This window comes from Lissotriton helveticus, chromosome 4_1 (genome assembly GCF_964261635.1).
Source record: "Lissotriton helveticus chromosome 4_1, aLisHel1.1, whole genome shotgun sequence".
In the NCBI taxonomy this organism is placed as follows: Eukaryota; Metazoa; Chordata; class Amphibia; order Caudata; family Salamandridae; genus Lissotriton; species Lissotriton helveticus.
Genome location: NC_136063.1, coordinates 1,028,279,242 through 1,028,301,973, shown reverse-complemented (window position 1 = coordinate 1,028,301,973; position 22,732 = coordinate 1,028,279,242). Strand labels below are relative to the sequence as shown.

The following is a 22,732-nucleotide window of genomic DNA, read 5'->3' as shown; positions in this document are numbered from 1 at the left end:
GTTTCCCGATACCCTCATTTTCTCATAAAGTCAACCACGACAGAGGGTGGTGTTATGTTTAATCAGCAATATCGAAACCCTTAGAGATTAATTTTTTGGCATCTTCTTTTCCACTGCCTTCATAAATTTTACAAAGCTGCAATTCAGCTGAGGATCCTGGGATGAAAAACAGGCAAGAACTGCATTCCTTCATGTGCGTATCGCTCGTCGATTTAAGTGGTGTTTCAGCAGGTATTTCCGTTCGTCCAGCAGTTTCTCGCAGGAGCATATCAAGTGCAGCATGTCCTCTTGCGCTAGGCCGCATAACCGACAAAGGGAGCCTGCTTTGGTTTTTAGCCAGCAGGGGAAGTTTTGGATGCAGGGTAGCAAGCCTAACCTGTACTTTAAGAAACACATGTTAGCGTATTTGGCGTACCCCACACCAAAGTAACTCTGTGGTGCTTTCATTGAGTAAGAGTTCAAGGTCATCCAACCGTGCGTTCTTTTAGAAAGGGCTGCCTTATCTTGAACCCACGATAGTTGTTTGATCGATTTCTTGACCAATTTTTAAGTGTTGGATGGTTTACTGGGGTGTCCCAAAGCTGCTTTAATCCCATGTTTGCCAGGCTGCTTGTGAGGAACTTGGCTGCTGGTGAGGATGGATGTTGCACTAGCTCCGTACATAGGTGCTCGTTTATTGTTCATTGTTTGGATTTCCTCACTTTGTCCCAGGCTGAAATGTAGGCCCCCTGTCTTGCCAGGAGCTGTTGTTGGATGCCAAATTCTAGCCTGATTTGTGCTGGCGAGGTTTGCTTGGGCAGGCTGAAAATAATTCTATAAGCAGCTGTGATTGTATTATCGAGGATCTTGGCGTCTCTGCCTCTAAGTACCTCGCTCCCATAGGTGATTGTTGGGAGGAGTTTAGCGCGGATTACTAGTTTGCTGTTTAGTGTTTTAAGTGAGATTGCCAAAGATAGCCCTTTTCCTCGTATGCTTGTTCTCTGGGTGGAGAACTGCCCGCTGTTATCAATCTTTACACCTAAATATTTGTATATTGGCGTGTCTCCGATTCTTGTCTTGTTCCAGAACCATGATGATGATTTTCTTTTGTTCTTGCTGATGGTCATCGTCTGGGTTTTCTCCAGATTTATGGTCAGTTCATTTTCATTTGAATAGCTATATGTTGCATTCAGGAGATGTTGAAGCCCTACCTTTGTGTGGCTTATTAAGACTATATCATCTGCATATAGTAGACAAGGTAATTGGAGCCCTCCTAGCTTAGGAGCATGGGAGTTGCAGCTGTTTAGGATCGGTACAAGGTCGCCCAAAAACAGGTTGAATAGAGTGGGGCCAGGACACAGCCTTGTTTCAGGCCCTTGTTGGTCTGTATACGCCTAGACAGAATTGATCCATCCCCCACCTTTATCTGTACCCAGGTCTCTGTATGAAGGTTGATCAGCAGATCCAACAGAGGTCTCGATATCCCCAGCCGTTCAGTTTAGACCATAACATTTTCCGATTTATGTGATCAAAGGCAGCCTTGTAGTCTATAAAGCAGAAATGGATGGGCATTTTGTTTGATTCTGCCTTATCTATGAGCATGCCCATGGTCAAAATATTGGTCATTGTACCTACTGATTTGGCAAAGCCTGTCTGGTTGACCGGAATTAGGGATCTCTCCGTGGCCCATGCCAACAGTTCATCTAGGTTGATGCCTGCAAAATACTTTGCCTCATTATCAATTAAGGCCACCAATCGATAGTTTTGTGGGGAAGCCTTGTCTCCTGCCTTGAAAATTGGAGAAATGATGGAACCCTTCCAGGAGCTTGGCAGGATGTTGTAATGTCTTATCCCCAAGAAAAGGGGTTCAAGAGCTGCTGCCCAACCTTTCACGTCTTGTTTGTAAAGGATTGGAGGGATTCCATTCGGTCCTGGAGCTCCCTCACTTCTTCCTTTCTTAATTTGGCGCTGGATAGTATTTTGTAAATTCGGCAAATCGTCATTTAGAGTTGAGTTCTGGCCATCTTGGAAGCTGATGTCGCTGTTGGATGAGAGTTTTTTACAGATATCCATCTCGGGGTCCGGTATTGACACCTGGTTATTTCCCGTTGCCTGATTAAAGTGGGTTCCAAGATAGTTTGCCCATGTCTCCTTTGTGATATTGGATGAAACCCCATGGTGCGTAGGTCTTATGAACGAGTTTATGGATTTCCAGAACCTAGCCCCATCGTTTCGTTTAATATCACAGTGAAATCTTGCCCATAGATTATCCTCCATGGATTTATTAGCTTCCCATTTTAGTTTTTTCAAAGTTGATTTTAATTTCCGTAGGTGGTCATGCTTTACTTTATCCATGGATTTCTGTTGAAGTTCTCTCAATGTACGGTAAATTGATGTTTTTGTGCCTCTCATTTTTTTCTTTATGCTCTTGAGTAAATTTGCTCGATCTGTCGTAGCCTGATTTTGCATATGGCTTAGATCTTGTAGCGTAAATAGACATAGCTTTTGTGAATTGTTTCCATTTAGCAGTTTCGCATGATCCAGTGCGAGCCCCAAAATGCTGTTTCAACTAGGGTTTCATCTGTTGCTACTGAGTATTTGATTTTTTTGAAGTTGATGGTATGGACAGACTCTTTTGATTTATTGGATTGCTCAAATTTGGGCTTCACGGTTTCGAGAGTGGTTTCTTGAGGACAATGATCGCTGTCTCCGCTTCGGCCTATCCGAAAAGAGCGTATGTGTTGGAATAGTGGTAGTGAAATGAAGGTATAATCTAATATACTACTTGTTCTTGTTGAGTGAAATGTTGGGGGCCGGAGGGTTGTCTCCGGAAAACCTTCCATTTAGAGCCCTGATGTTAAAATGTTCCAAATCTTATAGTCTTGTTGCCTAATTTTGTTTGTTTGGATGTTTGCGACTTCCCTTGTAGTGGGATGCCCCAAATTGGGTTTTGGGTTAGGATCTCATCTTCTTGAGTGATACCCATGAGGTTGAGATTTAAGTCCCCAGTGAGCATGACGTTGGTTGTAGGTCTTTCCCTTATGCACTCCTCCATATAGTTGCATAGGTCCTTGACTGCTTTTGTTTTCTTTTTCGGATGAACATAGACGTTGATTAAAGTGAAGTCGGTATCAGCGATGCCTGTTTTTAATTGCGCCAATGGAAAGTTAACTGCCAGCGCGGCTGTAGAAGATGGTCCAACTTCTTTTACCGTAAGGATGCTTGTAGCTGATACATAAGTTACTAGGCCACCTTGCAGGTGCCCGTATTTGGCTGTCCTTTTTGCGCCGGTGTAGAAGCGCAGGTATCCCTGAAGATGCGGGGGATCTGCAAGCCATGTCTCTTGTAGTGCCACGACATCGAAGGTTCTAATATAGTCCATAAACTCTGAGTCTGATATTTTAGAGGCTAAGCCGTTGATGTTCCACGAGCATATTCGTAATAGGTCATGATTGCGTTCACTTAACTTAGGGCCGGTTTGTCATTTGTTGTTGTTTATAGTTCTGGCTATCCATCTTAAGTCAGACAATCCAGTGGGTAGTATTTTCTCGTCTCCGATCCGTCGAGTGATGCCGGTATGTTGGTCATTATTTGTTCCACCTGGCCCTGCCGCGCCTCTCAGAACAGAAGTTCTGGGACTTTTTGCGGTTGCTTGATCTGCCACCTTTTTCCACCGGGATTAATATTTCTGGATATCTTGGCTTTGTGTATGGTTTTATTGTTATCCCCCAGTTTTTAAAGGTCTCTGCTTCGGCTTGTATTTTCTGAGAGATTGCCATAGTTGTCCATGTTGCTTTTGTTTTTTCTCTGCCTGTGCAGTCATCGTCTATAAATTCGATGGATACAAGGTCAGAGCTTTTCACTTCTGCCAAGGAGGGAATTTGGGAATAGCAGTCGTAGGATGTTGCATCTGTTGAGTGTATTGTGCCTTCCTTGCGATATGTAATCCGGGTTGAACCATGTGGCGCCTGTTAAATTTTTTTGTTCATTTGTGAACCCACTCTCTATATTAAGTTGGCTTGGTGGCATATGCTCAGCTAATCGTGTTGTGGTTGGTTCAGACCGCTTAGTATTAACTGCAGTGACTCTTATTTCTCGGCCAGATTTATGCTGATTTGGTACAGGCGGCTTAGCCGGTTGGTAGCTCGCTCCGGGCCAAGGGGGGTGGCGCGTGAGGTCCGCAGTCGCTGTGGTTGCTGGTTCTTCTTCTAACTGACCCACCCATAGGTGTGTAGACGGGATCGCTTGAGTAATTGTGGATAGTTGGCTATATGACGACCCTTTGCCCTTCCCTACATATTTTGGTCCCGGATTGTTCCCAGGCCTTTTGCCCGGTGTGTATTCTTGCTCTGCGATTTGAGGAAGATTAGTACCAAATATCCTGCTGCATTTTGGCAGCCGTTTCGAATCGGATTCAAGAGTTGCTTTGCTGGCCCCACAGAGTTGGAGGTGTAATTCTTGTGATCCGGCTTCGGAGTTTTCATGTATAATATGTCTGAGTGTTTTCGAGTTCTTAGTTTTTTGCCCCTTCCTGTCGGTTAGTTGAGTTGGGCTTGTTAACTTGGCAGGAGTCTCAGGTGTACTGGTGCCTCCCTCAGACTCTGGTATGCAAGTGCCTCCCTCAGATTGAACTATACTTTGTTCTGTGGCTGGGATGTTCCCAAAGAGATGCGTAAAGCCTTCGCGGTTCGAGTGTATTTTATGTTTCCTACCTTTCCGTTTTTTTGCTCTTCTTTGTTTGGCATTCATGTTTGTGTATACTTTATCTTCTTCCAAGTTATCAGAGAGTGCAGGGTCTGGTGTTCCAGTTTCGCTGGCCTCTATGCTTTTGGATATGTTGGGTGAGGGGGCTCTTGTTTTGGAGTTTCCTTGTTCGTTAATTGCCAGCAGTTCCTTGTTCCTTGAGTTATCTATCTCTTCTTCAAAGATACCGTTGCAGAGGTGGGTTTGTTGGCACTTGGCAGACCTTTTGAGCTGTGTGCACAGGTTGCTCAGTATTGTTGGGAGTGTCGACAGTTTGTCGATGATTAGGCCGCATCCACATCCACCTCTGTTGTTCCCGATTGCGTCTTGCGGCTGATCCAGCTTATTTTGAAGAAGTGTGCTTAGCGTGCCCAGCTTCCCATCAATGCCGACCACAAATACAGCCAGTGTGTCCAGTAGCGTTAATTGGGTGTCCATTTTATCCGATTGGCAGTTGAGGGCTTCTACCAGGAGTTGTATTGTTTTAAGCAGACTGGGCCAAGCGCTTTCTTGCTTTGTGTGTTTTGGGTTTCTGCTTGATTTCCTGAAGTTATGGATCGTTTTTGACCCCTCTCTGACGCCCCTACACCCTCTGCCAGTTGTTCCTGTGAGCCATCACTTATCATAATCGGTGTATTAGCGCTTATCTCGCTTCTGCTTTTATCTTGGGAGTATGCAGCTAGAAGATCTTCCCACTCTTCCTTTCCCAGGTATGAGGATATTTCTATCACCTCTGACGGGGAAGTTGGTGGCCTGTCTGTGTTGACTATAACCCTCTCAGGCCTCGATGTTCTGTTATAGTCAATCTCTTGTGCGATTTGAGATGAAGCTAAGGCTCCCAGGGTTGGATTATTCTTTTTCCAATGCTCCTTTTCAGCGCTTACGTTTGCCTCCTTGAGGTCGCTGAGGTACTTTGTTGCCTCTTCGCTTTTCAGTTCGCAGTTCGTTGGTGCGTTGGTTTTGCTGCGCGTGCTGATTATATTTTCCTCACAAGGTGTATCATTAGCAATATTGTCGAGGTCTGTATAGCTCTTATAGAGTTTGTCTGTAAACAGGTTTTTTGCGTTGTTTGTCCTGTGTATTTGAATAAGATTTGTTTCTAAGACAATTTTCATTCCAGGCTTTATCCCAGTGTTTGTAAAGTCCTGAGTAGTGCAGCTTTTATCACGCTGAGGGGTTGATGTCACTTGTGGGGCGATTCTGGCTGTAGGGCTGGGGCTAGGGCTTCCCTTGCATATTGGTTTCAGTGTGCCAATATACTGTGCAGGCTGAGGGGGCTGGGATGGTTCGATAGGTTGCTGTAGGCCTGAAGATTTGTTTACATTTGAGAGTAAGGTGTCCTCCGCATTTTTTAAGAAGCAGAACTTTGTATAGATTTTGGCTGGAACACAGAGTGGCAGGTTTTTGGTTTGCTACTCTTATCTGATTTTGTTGTTTGCTCGCTTCTTGGGCTGTTAAAGTCAGAATTATCAGTTGTTATGTCGATTAATGAGCATTCGCTCTGTGTTGTCTGCCTGGTTTTGGTCGGTGGTTCCTCTCTTGTCCCATCGAAAGCTTTCAACGTACGTTTGCGTTTGTTTGTACCTCCTTTGCTCAAAGAGCATCCACGGACGCGCCCTGATTTCATGCTGTCCGGGCGGCATTCTGTCCGACAAAGTAGCGACCAATAGCGTCCAGTAGACAACAAACAGCGGCAGAGGGGCTATAGGGCAGTAGGGCAATAGGGGGGCAGTGGACGGCCTTGATGGTCCAGTCGGTGCAGCTTCCAACTACACCTCCAAGGCACCGCCTGGGCTCCTTGCTCAGCTTAGTTCGTCTGAGCTTGATAACAGGCAGGCTAGTAATGCAGGCAGGAACTCAGGGGCCTGCGTAGCTGGGGGGATCCTTAGGGCTCCTTGATGCTCCCCCCCCCCCTGCCGGATCCATGCTTCGCAGCCCCCTCCGCAAGAGCGCTGCGGCTTACCTCCAGACTATCAGCAGCCACATAGGAGTCGCGGAAGGGCCACATCCAACCTCCTCGCCTCGTTCCTTGAGCAGAGCCAGCCGTCAGTCGTCACCCGTGAGCAGTTGACCCTCAGCCGACAGCCAGCAGTTATCAAGTTATCGAGTATCCGGTAGGGGTAGAGATGAGGTGTAAGGGTGGGGTGGCACTACAGGCTCAGCCCAATGTTGCTGAATCCCTGGTGCCTGGTGCTTGGCGCTCGATAAATAGTCTTTTGCTTGACTTGCTATGTGCCTTGCTCTGGCTGTTTTGTCTGTTTGCGCTCAACCCAGCCCAGCCCGGGTTGCAAACGTTCAAGCGTTCATGTGCAGATGCAGGGAAAGCAGGGAGACTCGGGAGCTCTCGCAGCTACGTCCTCCGTGGTTCCCGGCTCCCGGCGGCTCCCAGCAACGGCTCTCAGCAACGCCTCACAGCGGGCTCCAGCGCTCGCAGCCTTCAGGTCGTGCGGAGGTATTGAGGTGCTTAGGGTCACACAAGGTGCTCAGGGCATTTCCGAGGGTTATGGCTCCCCCGCGGCACCCCTCCGCGGCTTCCACAGGCAGCTTCCACAGCGGCTCCCAGTAACGTCGGTCACCGGCGGCAGCAGCAGCGTTGGCGCGAAGCCCCTCCCTCACTCGCTTGCTCACTCGTTCGCAAAGCAGCTGAGCAAAAAGGGTCACTATGGGATGGCAAGAGAAGTGACAGGGTGTTTGCTGGAGTGTATGGACACTGACCGTGAAAGTGTAGGCCTGAAACACAAGTGTTAGACTACAACATGCATAGTGCATAGGGGCCCAATTCACATAATGAACTTACGACTCAATCCTAAACTTACTACTATTTTGGTATTCAGCGAATGCACCTACTACTTTTGGCATTCACCGAATGAACTTACTACTTTTGGTATTTACAGAAGTTAGGATTTTGTCTTACGTTTGTCTTAAGACAGACTTAAGACAAAATCCTAACTTAAGTCTGTCTTAAGTCTGTCTTAATTTTGTCAAACTTAAGACAAAATCCTAACTTCTGTGAATACCAAAAGTAGTAAGTTCATTCTGTTAATGCCAAAACTAGTAAGTGCATTCTGTGAATACCAAAATAGTAAGTTTAGGATTGAGTCTGAAGTTCATTCTGTGAATCGGGCCCTAGGAGTTTAAAGCAGCTGCATGAGTACATGGATACAGATTGAATGATTAGAGTAGTACAAGGAGAGACACTGGATAATTTGATAATTGGTTGTGTTTTTCTTCAGTGAATGGATTAGTACATGCTACTGAAAGGGTCACTATAGGATTGCAAGAGCAGTGAAAGGGTGTTTGCTTCAGTGTATGGATACCGACTGAGGAATTGTAGCCCTGAAACACAAGTGTAAAGGTGGTTAGACCACTACATGCATAGGAGTTTAAAGCAGTCCATGTTCTAAGGCCTGGCTCACTGCATGAGTACATGCATACTGACTGAATGATGACAGTACTATAAGGAGATACAGTGGGTGAATTTATAATTGGTTGATTTTTACTTCATTGAATGTATTAGTACATGGTGCTGAAAGAGTCCCTATGGGATTGCAGGAGCAGTGGCAGGGTGTTTGCTGCACTGTATGGATACTGACTGGGGAATTGTAGGCCTGAAACACAAGTGTGAAGGTGGTTAGAAGACTACATGCATAATGCATATGAGTTTAAAGCAGTCCATGTCCTAAGGCCTGGCTCGCTGCATGACTACATGGATACTCACTGAATAATTAGAGTAGTACAAGGAGAGATACTGGGTGAACTTATCATTGGTTGAATTTTTCTTCAGTGAATGGATTAGTACATGGTGCTGAAAGGGTCACTATAGGATTGCAAGAGCAGTAACAGGGTATTTGCTGGAGTGTATGGATACTGACTGGGTAATTGTAGGCCTGAAACCCCAGTGTAAAGGTGGTTAGAGAACTACATGCATAGTGCACAGGACCTTGAAGCAGTCCACGTCCTAAATATAAGAAGAGACACTGGGTAAATGTATTATTGGTAGAGTTTTCTACCCTGCCCTTTCATTCTGCACACATATACATTTAAATATCAAATCACATTGCTTCCCACAATAATTCAAAAGCTAATACACATTTCTATTGGTTACACATCCCAACTCTTTCCAATTGATTCAACTTTGAACCCTACCCCCATTCTGCTTAATGCCTGTTACCATAGTAACAGTTCATGGAACACTCAACTGAACACACAGGTCACAAGTTCAGCACGCAATGCTGCAAATCCAAACAGCAAGTGTGCTTGGCCTTTCAAAATATCAGCTTATCCTATCTAATGTTCCTTTCAAACACTTTTTTCTTAACCAATAAAAAATATGCTTTTAAAAAACAAACATGCAGACTACTTTTCAGTCTAGAATGTTGTCAAACAAGCAATCGTTGCTTTTCTTTTTTGAAAACTGCATCTTATCCACCATTTTAGAAAAATCTTACTCCTGAAAATGCCATTTCACATATAGACACCTTCTGACTGCATCCAGACCTCCCTTCAAGATGCTTAGAGTGTGGATTGTGGGACACAGCTATATTTTCTGGAGCCAAAGGTATGCAGAAAATAGAGGCATTGACAAAGACCTAGCTTTGCCAAATGTAGACATTAAATGGATTGGACAGCGAGGGTTAAAGTGGTACCAATTGATGCCATTGGTTAAATCCTTTTTGCATCTCCAACACCCTGACCTCATAATTGTGCACTGTGGTGGCAATGACCCAGGCCCTTTGACTGGGGTAGGTCTGGAAATACTTATGAAGGACACCTTAAGAGAATTGATGTCACTTTACCCCCAAACTGCCTTTGTCTATTATAACATATGCGAAAGGCAGAAATGGAACTGGACCAATAAATTCTGTCCACAGATTGAGAAAGCTAGCAAACATGTCAATAAATAAATTTCTGCTTTTCTCTGAGATTATAGGATGGGGTCAATTTACCACAACAAGTAGTTTGTGAAGAGATTTTTAAGAGTGACCAGGACCTCACATTATAGCCTCGCCACACATTGGAACCGACGCATCGCTGCATGATGTGGACCCTCACAATTCTCCACAAGCCAGAATTTAAGGAACTTTGTTCAGCGGGCTTAACTGACCACCTGTGGCCAGCCCACTTTCTTTTGTTGTCAACTAGAGCTTGTGACTTTGTCTTAGTCCGGCACAACCAGATATGCACAGTTGATGCTTTGTGCTTTATCGTGCTGCTTTCCCTAAAATCATTAAAACAGCATGTATCTACTGGTTGGATGTTTGTTGTTTTAGTCTTTTATATTGAAGAAAGCTTTGTTTTTCGAACTTAGTGTAGAGTCCTTTTTGCGTGGCATTTTTCACTTTATTACTGTTTGAAGTGTTGCACAAATACTTTACAAATTGCCTCTAAGTTAAGCCTGACTGTTCTGTGCCAAGCTACCAGAGGGTTGAGACCAGGTTAATTTGGGGTTTGCTTGTGCCTCCTCTACAAGGATTATGGTTGCTTCTTGAGTAGGGTTTCACGTCCCCCAACCAGTAACCCAATTTCTTAGAGTAAAATGCAGCGGACAAGCCTGCATGTGGTGTTCGAGGAGGAAACATCATCGTCGGGAAGCCTTGGGTCGAAGCCACTGTGAAGATTTCTATGTTCGGATTTAATCTCTTTTGTGAAAGTTGAACATCTCCAATGGGACGAGGAAGCAGGCTGTAGCTGAAGACAGTTTTTGGGGCTTAGATACCTGTTATGCGAAAGACCTGCTGATTGGAATTTGTTGCTGTGAAGAAGAACATAGTGCGAGCAGCCGCAAAGTCAGGTCAACCAGAGATACACCTTGGGCAGATAGACGAGCAGGTTGGTCCCGATCTTCTCTTGTTCTCAGAGCAGTTTTAGCTTTTGGGCTTCTGGGCAAATTTTTCCTCTCTACTAATGGTCCAGGACTAGTGGGACACACTTTGGGAGTACAGGACACACTCAGGCTGGGTTCATGTGTGGATTCAAGATGGTGAAAGCATTTTGGGATTCCGTGGCTCTGAACAGGAGGCCTGCAATCTACCCATAGTGTCACTCTGGTAGTCGTGGGTGCAGGTGAAGAGGCTGTGGATTAACAGTAGGGCTTGTCTCTGAGGGTTCAATGCAGGCTCCAGGCAGCAAAGCAGTCCTTATAGATATAGCAAGGCAGTCTTGCAGAGTATGCAGCAGGTCACAGCAGCAGGCAGTCTTCTGAGAGTCCTTCCTCAGATCCAGAAATTGAGCTGAAGAGTGGGGCTGAGGGTCGTATTTTTTATACCTGGTTTCCTTCCTCTGGAAGATGGGAGAAGCTTTTAGAGAGGTTTTTTTAGAAGTATGTAGAACTTCCTGGCTCCCCTGCCCTGGGTGCAAGATGGTTGCAATGGCAATGTGGATGTGCTAGGTTATTTGTGTGAAGGCAGAGCACAGCCTATTTATTTGCAAGTGGGGCTATCCTCAGCTCCCCCCCCCCATCCTGCCAGCAGATGGTCCATACAGGCACAACTAATCCCTCTATTGTGTGACGTTCTGGGAGGAATTCACAAAGTCTAACTGTCAGTTACACCCAGTCATGTGACCTGAGATATACTGCAGGTATGAAAAGGCTATGAGCAGGACATGGCAACTGTCTGAAAGTGTCATTTTCAAAATTGTAACTATAAATCCAACTTTACCAATAAAGAGGATTTTTCCTTACAATGTCATATATACTAAACATGAACTGCCTACCTGGTTCCAGTCAAAAAATAGAATTTATTAAATATAACAAATATTATTAGATAATTATTAGTTAATAATAATTGTTTACTTGGGATTTATTTATGAAAATGATGGAAGTTATATAATTGGTGTGGGTTGTTAGTATATTGTTATGGCTAAATCATTGGGCGGTAATTAACTATAATTATTTTAGGAATAAATAATTATTATGAATATTTTAACTAATATTTTCATTATGTACTATGTGTAAATAGTATTATTTTGTGAAAGATTTTTAGATATGTGTTGTGTACTTAGTTGAAGTGTAGGGCAGAAAGTTAATTCAGTAATAAATTACAAAATAGGTATTTTTTAAAATTGTTATTCATTATTTTATATATATTCATAATTGTATTGTGTTTTATTGATGTAACTTATATTGTGTTCATTAGTTTTTAATATTTTGAGAGTATGGTTTTGTATTTCAATTATAATATGTGTAGTACTTTATGATGTGTATTAAACGTTGTCATACGTATTTATCGTATTTAATTTTTACCCAAAAATATAATCATATTTCTTTTTTACTAATTTATATTTTTAATTGTTTATTATGTTGAAATTATTTCATTACATTGAAGTGAATTGGCTTGTATCTAATTTTTCACTGACTGGAGTGGGAATAGTACATTTTACCCCTCCCTAATCCTAGATTTTACTTACTGTTGCACTGGCTGGAGTGGGAATTGTACATTTTACCCCTGTGTAATGTAATCGTTTTTTAGGGCTCGGCCTACACTCCACGAAGTGGGTGTGGCTTCAGAGTCCTCTTGAGGCGAGTGCGGCGAGGTGCCCTGGACATTCCAGAGAAGCGCGTGAATTTTCCTCGGAATGTATGGCAGCTGCTTGGCAATTGGCCGGCGCATGGCTGTGTTTTTACAAGCCAGGACGCAATAGGCTATAGGATTTTGAGCTGCTGTACTTCCTGCATTTTCCGTGCGGAGACGAGCCTGAGAAGTGTATATTTCATCAATTACCAGCTGTCATCGTCCGCGGTAATTGAAGCCAGATGTTTGGCGGCCATTCACATCTATGCATTTACTATTTTTTTTTCACATGTGTGTGCGCGCATGCTGGCTCCCTGCAAAGCTTGTTGGTCCGTGTTAATGGAAGCCAGATGCCGGACGCGTGTGCCCCAATGTTTGCTGTGTCCTCCTCTTAAAATATGGTTTGTTTTTAAATATCGCGCCTCTCCCGGCCGTGCCGCCCGCGGGTCACCAAAAACTTAACTCACAACCTTCCTTCATCCAGAGAGCACTTCTGTGACGAACACAGAAGTGCACGGCAATTTATTTATTTATTTAGCGCTTATTACCCCTGAGCGTCCTGATTCGATTGTTTCGACTCTAAATGCACCTAGTTTACAGCGTCTACTGTGCCTTTTCATCAAAGCGCTCTGACGTCAGCTCGGACAACACGCGCACCATATAAAATAAAATAAACATTTCTGCAGTGTGAGCCATCTGGCCGTCCCTAGACAGCCCCGCCCTCCATCCGTTCCCAGCGAGCACTGCAGGCTTCCAGCACAGAGGCCAAGCAATGAATGAACAATGCTTTCCCTAACGCTTGCTTTCCCCACGTTTCCACAGCAGCGTTCCGACCTGCCATTGGTTGTGAAGTGTGTAAAGTGACATGCCATCGAAAAGCACCGGGTAGGTGGACTCCTGGACTGAAAGTATCTGAGTAAAAAACACCAAACGCTGTTTTTAATGAGTTATCAATTGCATGGCTTTGTAAAAGGTAAAAAGTTATTGGTTTTATGTATATTTTTTGTATGTTTAATTGTACCCGTTGGGGCAATGGTGCAGTAAACATTGCGTTTATTTTTAAATTAAAATGCCCCTTTTGATGGATGTTGGCTTGAATGCTGAGTCCAGTCTAGATGGATTAAGGCGAGAGTCACGGCATTTTAACTCCTTCTCAGGGGACGGCCATACAGCACTAGGGCATCTGTAGAATTCACAGTGTACATTTCAAACTTGGAAGGATGAAGGACAAAGCCGGCCCAGTAAGAATGTCCGTCTAAGCTGAATGTTGCACACAGCAGCAACAGGCGCGTTGACGCCATGGGCTATCCTGCCTTGCTTTGTATTCTCTGAGGTCCATCACCTTATTGTTTGGTTTCACACAAGCCTTGACTTTATTTTGAAATGCAAATCTCCCACTTTGAACCCAATTAACCGCGTAAATCCTTCTATCGTGTTGATTGTTAAGGAGGAAGGGGGGAACATGCGGATTAAAAAAACAAAAACAAAGGTGTTCGTTTGTTAAAGTGGTTTTCCCAAAAATACTACACACTGCAAGAAAAGCAAAAATATTCAGCCATACAGCAAACTACATTCGCACAAATCGTTATTAAACACAAAATGAAACTTTTCGATGCCAAACACCTTCGCGATCGTAAAAAAATCATAACCTTCATTGGAAGTGCCGGTGCCGCCCCCTACCGGTCACTTTTTAGTTCGCATTCATGGCTGAAAATAATGAGACAATCAAAACAAAACTGTCTCCAGGCGTTGAAGGGGCTCGTGCGACGCCTGGCGTTCGTTCCGACGAGAAAAGGCAGGGCATGGTTGCCTCGGTCGACGAGTGGGGGCAGAAAAAGATGGAAGGAGGGTGCGGGTGGGGTGAAGAGGGAAAGGTGCAAACGAAGTGATTGGGAGAGAGACCACGAAAGACACAATGAAAGTGGTTGGTGAGCAGGTGGGGGTGGGGTCTATTGTCTATCTCTGCCTGTCCCGGATCCGTGCAGGGCCTGCACACTGCGTCGGCCTTTCCACTGCGTCGGCCTGTCCTAGATCCGTTGAGGGACCGCACACTGCCCCTCCTGTCCTTGAGGTGTGCAGGGCCTGCACACTGCCTCGGCCTGTCCTGGGTCTTTGCAGGGCCTGCACACTGCCCCTGGCTCCGTGCAGGGCCTGCACACTGCCTCTCCCTGTCCTGGCTCCGTGTAGGGCCTGCACACTACCTCTGCGTTTCCTGGATCCGTGCAGGGCCTGCTCACTGCCTCTGCCTGTCCTGGATCCGTTCAGGGCCTGCACGCTGCCCCTGCCTGTCCTTGGGGTGTGCAGGGCCCCTCCCCCACCCCCACATACGGTGTTAAATGCCCCCTCATTCGGTGGTTGTACTGGCGGAGCCATTCGGCCCGTCCATTCACGCACGCATGCACGCATACAGCCTGGGGGCGGGGTAGCCCTCGGGTATAAATAAACGGGCGCAAGACCGCTCGGGGTCTTTGGCCCTTAAGCAGTAGCTAGCCTCCGTGTGTTATCATTGTGCCATATGTTAGTTAGGCCCCACTCCGCGGCCTAGGTTACCCTTTGCCCCTCACACGCTACATTGGCGACGAGGCGGGTCTTCTGCCCACGCCTCGCCCCGCGGACATACCTGCTGTGTCCTGCGGTGTCGCCGGAGCCGCGCTCGCGCTGCCTGCGCTGGAGCATGCGGCCGGCGCAATTGTCCCGCGCGGGTGCCACCCCGCTGTGCTGATCATTCCAGGCCTGCCAGGGTCGGCGGGATTCTAGCGCCTGTCGCTGCGCGAAAGGTGAGCCACCCTGTGGAGGGAGAGCCGCGTCTGCTGGGAAGCCGGCATCATGGTGGCCTCGTCGTTGGGCCCTGTGCCACCGCTCCTCTAGTGCAGACGGTCGGCCTATGTGCGCGTGGGAGGGGAGACGCATGTGGCGCGTATCGGAGGGACTGGCTCGGCCCTCGCCGCTCCCCCTACAAAAGCTCACGCATCTCGCGGAAGCGGGAAGGATACCCCACCGAAGCATCTCGCGGAGCTCCAATTCGGCCGTTTTTGGGCGAGGCAAGCCCAATACCACTGCTCAGAAGCCACCAAGGGCCCAGAATCACCAGCAGAAGGGGGGTACTCCACTACACAGCGGCTGCCCAGCAAGAAAACACGGAGCTGACATCGTGCCACGCAGCAAGTCACCGAGGGTCACCAGGGTCACCCCTCTGCCAGTAGACGACGCTAACACCAGAGATGAGTGTGCAGGTGACCGGAGGGGCAGCAGCCACAGGACCTGCCCAGCGAGTTCCCACTCCCCCACCATTACCGCCGCTGAATGCAGGACAGGTGCAGGGGGGTCTGCCACCTCAAGTCCCTGCGCAGATCGTTGCTCCCGCCACGCTGGGCCATGCCATGGCGGCCCCGATTCCGCCATTCAGCGAGCTGGCTGAGCCATCCACGGCTGCGGCATGATGGCGCCTATGGATTGGACGCCTAGAGCACTACTTTGTGGGCGTGAGGGAAACTGACAATAAAGTCAAACGCTCGCTCCTATTATGTTATGGGGGCGATGAACTCTATGAACTGTTCGAAACCCTGCCTGACAGAGGAGAAAGCAACGACTACACGGCGGCAATCACAGCCCTCAACCGCCATTTCGACCCCCACGCAAACCCTGACTTTGAATGGTTCAAATTGCGCCAGGCCCGCCAGGCGGAAGGGGAGGCGATCGACGTCTTCTACGCAAGGTTACGCAAGCTAGCAACGTCGTGTGAGTTGCCCGACAGGACACTGGAGATCAGAGCACAACTAATACAAGGATGCAGGTCCGTTCAACTGCGTCGTTTGATCTTACGACAACCACGGATCAGCCTGGATGAGTTCCTGGTACTGGCCAGGTCGCATGAGCTCTCGAACGCGCGAGCGGAAGCTATGCAGGCTGCGCTCGACGGACCCGTGGCGCCGGCGAAGAGGAACACGTGGATGTGGTGCGGAGACGGTCCCCGCCCTCCGCGCAGAAGAACCAGCTGACACCCAATTCCCGGTCCGCGTGTGGGAACTGCGGGATGGACCATCCCCCGAACGGACGGTGTTTTGCACGTGGCAAGGCATGCTCCAACTGTGGAAAAATGAACCATTTCGCCAAGGTGTGCCGCAGCAGCCGCCGTGCCGGGCCAAGCGGAAGGAACGTCACCCAAGGAATACGCCAGATTTCTCTTGAGGACACCGGACCGTGCGACGACACACATCAGACTGCATTCCGGCAGGATGAAGAGGAGGAAGATGACAACGTTTTCTTCGTCTCCTTCGTGGGTAGAGACGGATCCAGGAAAAGACCGCCACCTATGTGCGAGGTTGACATTGAGGGACACCTGGTGAAGGCACTGATCGATACAGGGGCATCGGTGAACGTGATGGATAGCACGCAGTATGAACAGCTCCATCCTCGCCCACCACTCTTGCCTTCAAAAGCCCGAATCTACACCTACGACAGTGATGAACCATTGCCCCTACGAGGAGTGATTGAGGTGACCGTATCATGCAATGACCAGAAGGTGCACACCAATTTCCATGTTACAGGAGGCCGAAGGGGCACGCTGCTCAGCTGCCACACAGCGGAGGACCTACAACTCGTGTTTTTCGCCAACCAAGTGCACGAGCGACACGCAGATGCCTTGCTGAGAGACTTTCCGACACTGTTCCAAGGATTGGGACGGCTAAGAGGGAAGGTGTTTAAGTTGCACATAGACCACACAGTGAGGCCGACTGCCCTGCGGCACCGGAGGGTGCCATTCCACCTGCGGCCGCAGGTGGAGGAGGAGCTCATCAAACTTGAGAATTTGGGAGTGATCGAGAAAGTGTCAGGGCCCACACCATGGGTGTCACCCCTTGTGGTTGCGCCCAAGCCAAAGCAACCGGGCGCAATTCGGCTATGCGTGGACATGCGTCTCCCGAACATGGCTGTGAAAAGGGAACGTCACCTGACGCCGACTATGGATGACATAGTGGCAGACTTAAATGGGGCCAAATGGTTTTCCAAACTGGACTTAAACGCAGGCTACCATCAGCTTGAGCTACACCCGGACAGCCGTAACATCACGACATTCTCGACCCATGTCGGTCTCCGCAGGTGCAAACGTCTGAGCTTTGGGGTGTCCTCGGCTGCAGAAGTCTTTCAGAACGCGATCAGAGAAACATTATCGGGACTATCTGGAGTCATTAATCTAAGTGACGACATTCTGGTGTTCTCCAAGACACTGGAAGAACACCATGGGCACCTGCGAGCTACGCTCCAACGGCTAGCAGACCATGGACTTGCGCTGCACCGGGAAAAGTGCTCTTTTTACAACGAGTCAGTCGAATTCTTTTGGTACATCTTCTCTCGTGAGGGGCTCAGAGTGGACCCCAAGAAAGCGGAGGCCATCAGGTCGGCGCCCAAGCCGATGTCTGCAACGGAAGTCCGCAGCTTCCTAGGGATGGCCACTTATTGTGGCCGATTCATTCCAAATCTGGCGTCCCTTTCGGAACCACTGAGAGTCCTCACCAAAGCAGGACAACCGTGGACATGGTCAGTGAAGGAAGACGATGCTTTTCGAGCGATAAAAGAGGCCCTGATTGACGATAAGGTCATGGCATACTTCAGGCCACATCGCCAGACGGAGGTGGTCGTAGATGCCAGCCCGGTCGGGCTGGGGGCGGTCCTGTTACAGAAGACGGAGGATCACACGTGGGTGCCCACAGCTTATGCGAGCCGGGCATTGACGGCCACTGAGATGCGCTATGCACAGATTGAACGAGAGGCGCTAGCCATAAAATGGGCGTGTCAATACTTTCATCTCTACCTGTTCGGACATGAATTCACGGTTGTAACAGACCACAAACCATTGGTTCCGCTATTTGCGGGGACGACCAGACTTGCGCCACCCAGGATTGAGCGGTGGGCTGTCCAGCTTCAGACGTACAGGTTCAAGGTCGTTTTTCGGCCGGGAGCAGACAACCCCGCAGATTTTCTCTCACGCCACCAGCACAATGACTCCGCACTACTGGAGCGCGAAGACTTAGAAGAGCTGGAAGAATTTGTGAGAATCCTGTCACAGGAGGCGTGCCCCAAGGCCCTCACGCTGGAAGAAATTGGGACAGCCACCGACCGGGATGAGTGTCTTCATAGAGTGAAACGCACCCTGGAGGACCGAAGTTGGAAACACTTCTTACACGGGGCGGGTGCCCTCACGGCAGAGGAACAGACCTTCCGCCAACACATGTGGCGCGTACAAAGTGAGCTGAGCACAGGACCACATGGAGTGGTTCTACGAGGCACCACCATAGTCATTCCCTCGGGCCTGCAGAAGGAAGTTGTACGACTTGCCCATCAGGGGCATCAAGGCATAGCAAAGACGAAGGCTCGGCTACGGGGAAGGGTGTGGTTTCCTGGCATGGACAGCGCGGTGGAAGAAGAAATCCGCAACTGCCACTCCTGCATCATCATGAGCCAGGAGCCCACACCACATCCAGTCATCACGGAGGAGTTGTGTGATACACCTTGGTCCAAGATAAGCATTGACTTCGGGTCATTCCCTGATGGGCGCCAGGCCATGGTGCTGATTGACTCATGCTCACGATTCCCCGTGGTGGAGGTGGTCCCCTCCACCGCCTTCAGTCACGTAAAGCCAGCTCTGGACAGAGTGTTCGCCATGCTGGGGTTCCCGGATGAAGTACGATCGGACAATGGGCCACCGTTCCAGGGCGCCGAATTCCAAACTTACCTAACAAGGCGAGGCATACGCCACAGGAAGATCACGCCGCAATGGCCACAGGCCAATGGGGAGGTGGAGCGGTTTATGGGGACAATGAACCGGGCACTCAAAATTGGCGTGGAGAAAGGAGAAGCAGCGGAAGAATGTTTGTCTCAGTTTGTGAACGCATACCGCCAAACGCCACACTGTACCACCAAGTGTGCTCCAGCACACATCATGTTTAAGAGACCCCCTCGAGACTGTGTACCAGTGAGCCCAGCCTGGCGGGCACCCGAGTTAGATCACGAAGCAACACAGGACCGGAGACGGAGCACAAATGAGAGGGCGAGCCGAGCAAGGGGAGCAGGAATCAGACCACTTGCAGTAGGAGATCAGGCGGTCCTCAAGACCCGTCACCATCATTGGAAATACCAAACAACGTTTGAGCCGGAAATATGGGAGGTTGTGAACATCCACGGCACCATGTATCCTGGTTTAAGCGAGTGTCCCCAGGTGAAGCAGTGCAAGAACAAACATCAAGGGACATGGAACTCGACGAGGGACTGCCAATTGCCTCCGAACACAGCACCGGATCCTCGTGACACTGAACCCTCGCCAATCCGGGGTAACACGAGCTCTAATGCCTCCCCACCAGACCCCGAAGGTGCCGCAATAGGATCATCAGATGAACCGGGGCCCGAGATACCGCGAAGCCAAAGGTACAACCTGAGACCAAACCCAACTCCCAGTCAGCGGCTCCGGGCAGCCTGGGGGCGGGGTCGCCCTCGGGTATAAATAAACGGGCGCAAGGCCGCTCGGGGTCTTTGGCCCTTAAGCAGTAGCTAGCCTCCGTGTCTTATCATTGTGCCATATGTTAGTTAGGCCCCACTCCGCAGCCTAGGTTACCCTTTGCCCCTCACACGCTACAGTGGTGTCCGCCGCCATGCGAGGCGCGTGGCGCTGTTTACAACTGTCATCGAAGCGCTAGAATGACCTAGTGCTGAACATGGACAGACGTGATTTAACCAGCAGTCTGTTAACTAACCAGTCCTATGACACGGTAACAAAAAGGTGAACAAACGTACGCGTTCCAGACAACATGCCTCAATCTAGATAACATGTACAAGTGCAGGCGCCCATGGTGATCACACAAAGTGAAAAAGTGATCGGACGCTGTGTACCAAAGGCAAAGGGGGCCGATTCAGCTGAACACAGTAGCCCACATTCGTTATTAGTCTCTCAAAGATGCGGGTCGGTTTCATACAGGGGAACGCGCCTCGAAGTCGTGGCTTGCAGACCTGGGTCCCATGGTCTCACGGGGGCCATACTGGGCACCCGTGGAGCTTGGAGATAGCTCGGTGGGTTAAAGCGCCTTTTGCAGAGGTGCTGCTGGTTCGACTCCCTCAGAACCAAACTCGGCGTTCATCCTTCTGAGATCACTGCAAAGGCACACACCAGCGGACGCGAATGACGCGCATTATTCTAGCGCCAAGAGGGCGGTGGGCGCTACAACAATGCCCAGTGTTATCTGTGTTTAAACTCACTTTCATTGTGTACTCAGATATGATTTTGGACTGCAGTTCTTCACCAGGGGATGGTGAACCGACCCTGGAGACCCCTCAAGGCTGAGGGAGACTTTTCCTTCAAGTGAGGGGGGTTATTCATGGGCGTGAGCTCCACAGACAATAACCATGTAAATGTGCCTGCGCAGGGAGGGGGAGAATTCCAAGGAGGGGGCTGGGGCGATGAATTACTGAGCACAAAGAGGCTCTTGGTTGGCCAGGGGGTGAGATTTGTATGTGTAAAGGGTAATTAACTGGTTTGCCAGGGGGCGGGAGGGCAGGGGTGAAGGCAATGTTGCAAAATCGGAGGAAGTCACGAATCGGCCCCGTTTGAAGCTTAGAGCACAATCAAGGCAGGGGTGGAGGGGACGTTGACCTTTGACACCTGCATTCAAGGTCTCTCCTTAAGGAAGTCGGCCTATGGGAGAGACCAGATAAAGGGCAACAGTGTGATCTTGTCCACTATTGCCACCCAGGGCTTATGGTGACATCATAAACCACAAAGTCAAAGGTCGAGCAGTTTGTAAATATCACCAGAACCAGCTCGGGCCTAGCGTCCCACTGCACCAGTAGTGGGCGTGGCCTAAGAGTCCTTTTCTCCACACACACACACCACTCTCACCACCACACACTCACCACCACACACTCAACCACGCACACACACCACCAGCTGTCACTGCACACTTTCACCGGGCACAAACACCACCAGCCGTCAGTGCACGCTTTCTCCGGGCACAAACACCATCAGCTGTCAGTGCAGGCTTCCACCAGGCACACAACACCAGACATCAGTGCACGCTTTCACCAGGCACACACACCTCCAGCCGTCTGTGCACGCTTTTACCAGGCACACACACCACCAGCCATCAGTGCACGCTTCCACCAAGCACACACACCACCAGCCCTCAGTGCACAATTTCTACAGGCACACACACCACCAGCCATCAGTGCACACATCAATTGTTAACGCATCCACAATTAACTATTGTAGCAATCGCAGTATGGTGCACTTTACTTTTAAACATATTCATCTAAAGCGCAGCATGCCACCATTGCTACAATTCCAATCCAACCCACATAATTCTCCTACACACCACATGCATACACTCCATAACACATGGCTAAAAGACATTGGCATTTACAATGCCAGTAGCTCTAACTCAAATAAATCCGAGACCTATTGCATTTCTAATGCTTGTCTACTGTTGTATTGCATGAAGTGGGACTAGTAGATTGTATTTCTCCTTACTATAATAGTGTGCATACTTTTGTATAAATTGTACTGGGAATAGTATATGTATTAAATGTTAAATGTTATAGTTTATTTTATATTGTTACAATTTAAATGATTATGTTTTTGTCAATTTCAAATAAAATATTTTCAATTATTAATTTTTTTAATGTGTTAAATATTTTTTGTAAATTGTCATTTTTTTGTTGTTTGCTTTTTTTATTTGTAATAAAAATGGCTAGTTTTTTAAATGCTTTATATTATGGGGTATATGTATCTATATATATATTCAGTGAAAAAACCATAGATTTTAGGGGTGTTATAGTTAGCTGGACATGTCACTCGTACAAAACCATTGAAATTTCTCTGTTATAGTTAGTTGTACTAACTATAACTCGCACGCCAGCAATCCACTGCTGATGATGTCACATATTACATCATTCATGACATGGTCAGTGACATCACTGATGACATCTCAAATGACATCACTGATGACATCATCCAGTGAATGTGGTTTGTTCCATATTTAAATAGGTATTATATATATATATAAGAATCTACATTGAAGACTGAGTGGATTTATAAGTGTCTGGATGGAGGATTTAGTAGCACTGTTATAGACTGTCTAAGTGACTAATTTAAAGTGTCTCACTAAATATATGGGATAGTGATTTAACTGTGTGAATATCTGTATCACTCTGTCTCTTGTTGTGTAAACTAGGGTATAAGTTGGTTACTAGGTATGTGAAACTGTATATTAGTTTTTAATAGTTAAGTGAGTATTTGTATAGGAGAGTGAATGTGTTTGTAGTTGGGTGGGAGGTGTGTGACTGTCCAAAGATGTGTAAAGAGTTGATTTAGTAGGTATATGAGGTTAAGACTGCATGTGAAAAAAGTTGATTGGGTGAGTGAATTTCTTTATTGGTGTATTGATGAGTAAATCTATTTCTGAATGATACATGTCCAACAAAGTAGAAATATAAAATGCAGTGTTTGTGACAGTTGT

The 22,732-nt window shown here is 47.8% G+C and overlaps 1 protein-coding gene across 1 annotated transcript in view; it reads left to right on the top strand.

Moving 5' to 3' along the window:
• The window catches only part of LOC144828103 (NACHT, LRR and PYD domains-containing protein 3-like), a 646,597-nt gene that overhangs the window by 446,109 nt on the left and 177,756 nt on the right, over window positions 1-22,732 (top strand). Inside the window, 1 exon segment of the mRNA XM_078686228.1 lies at window positions 4,017-4,030. Coding sequence (XP_078542354.1) covers window positions 4,017-4,030 — 14 coding nt within the window.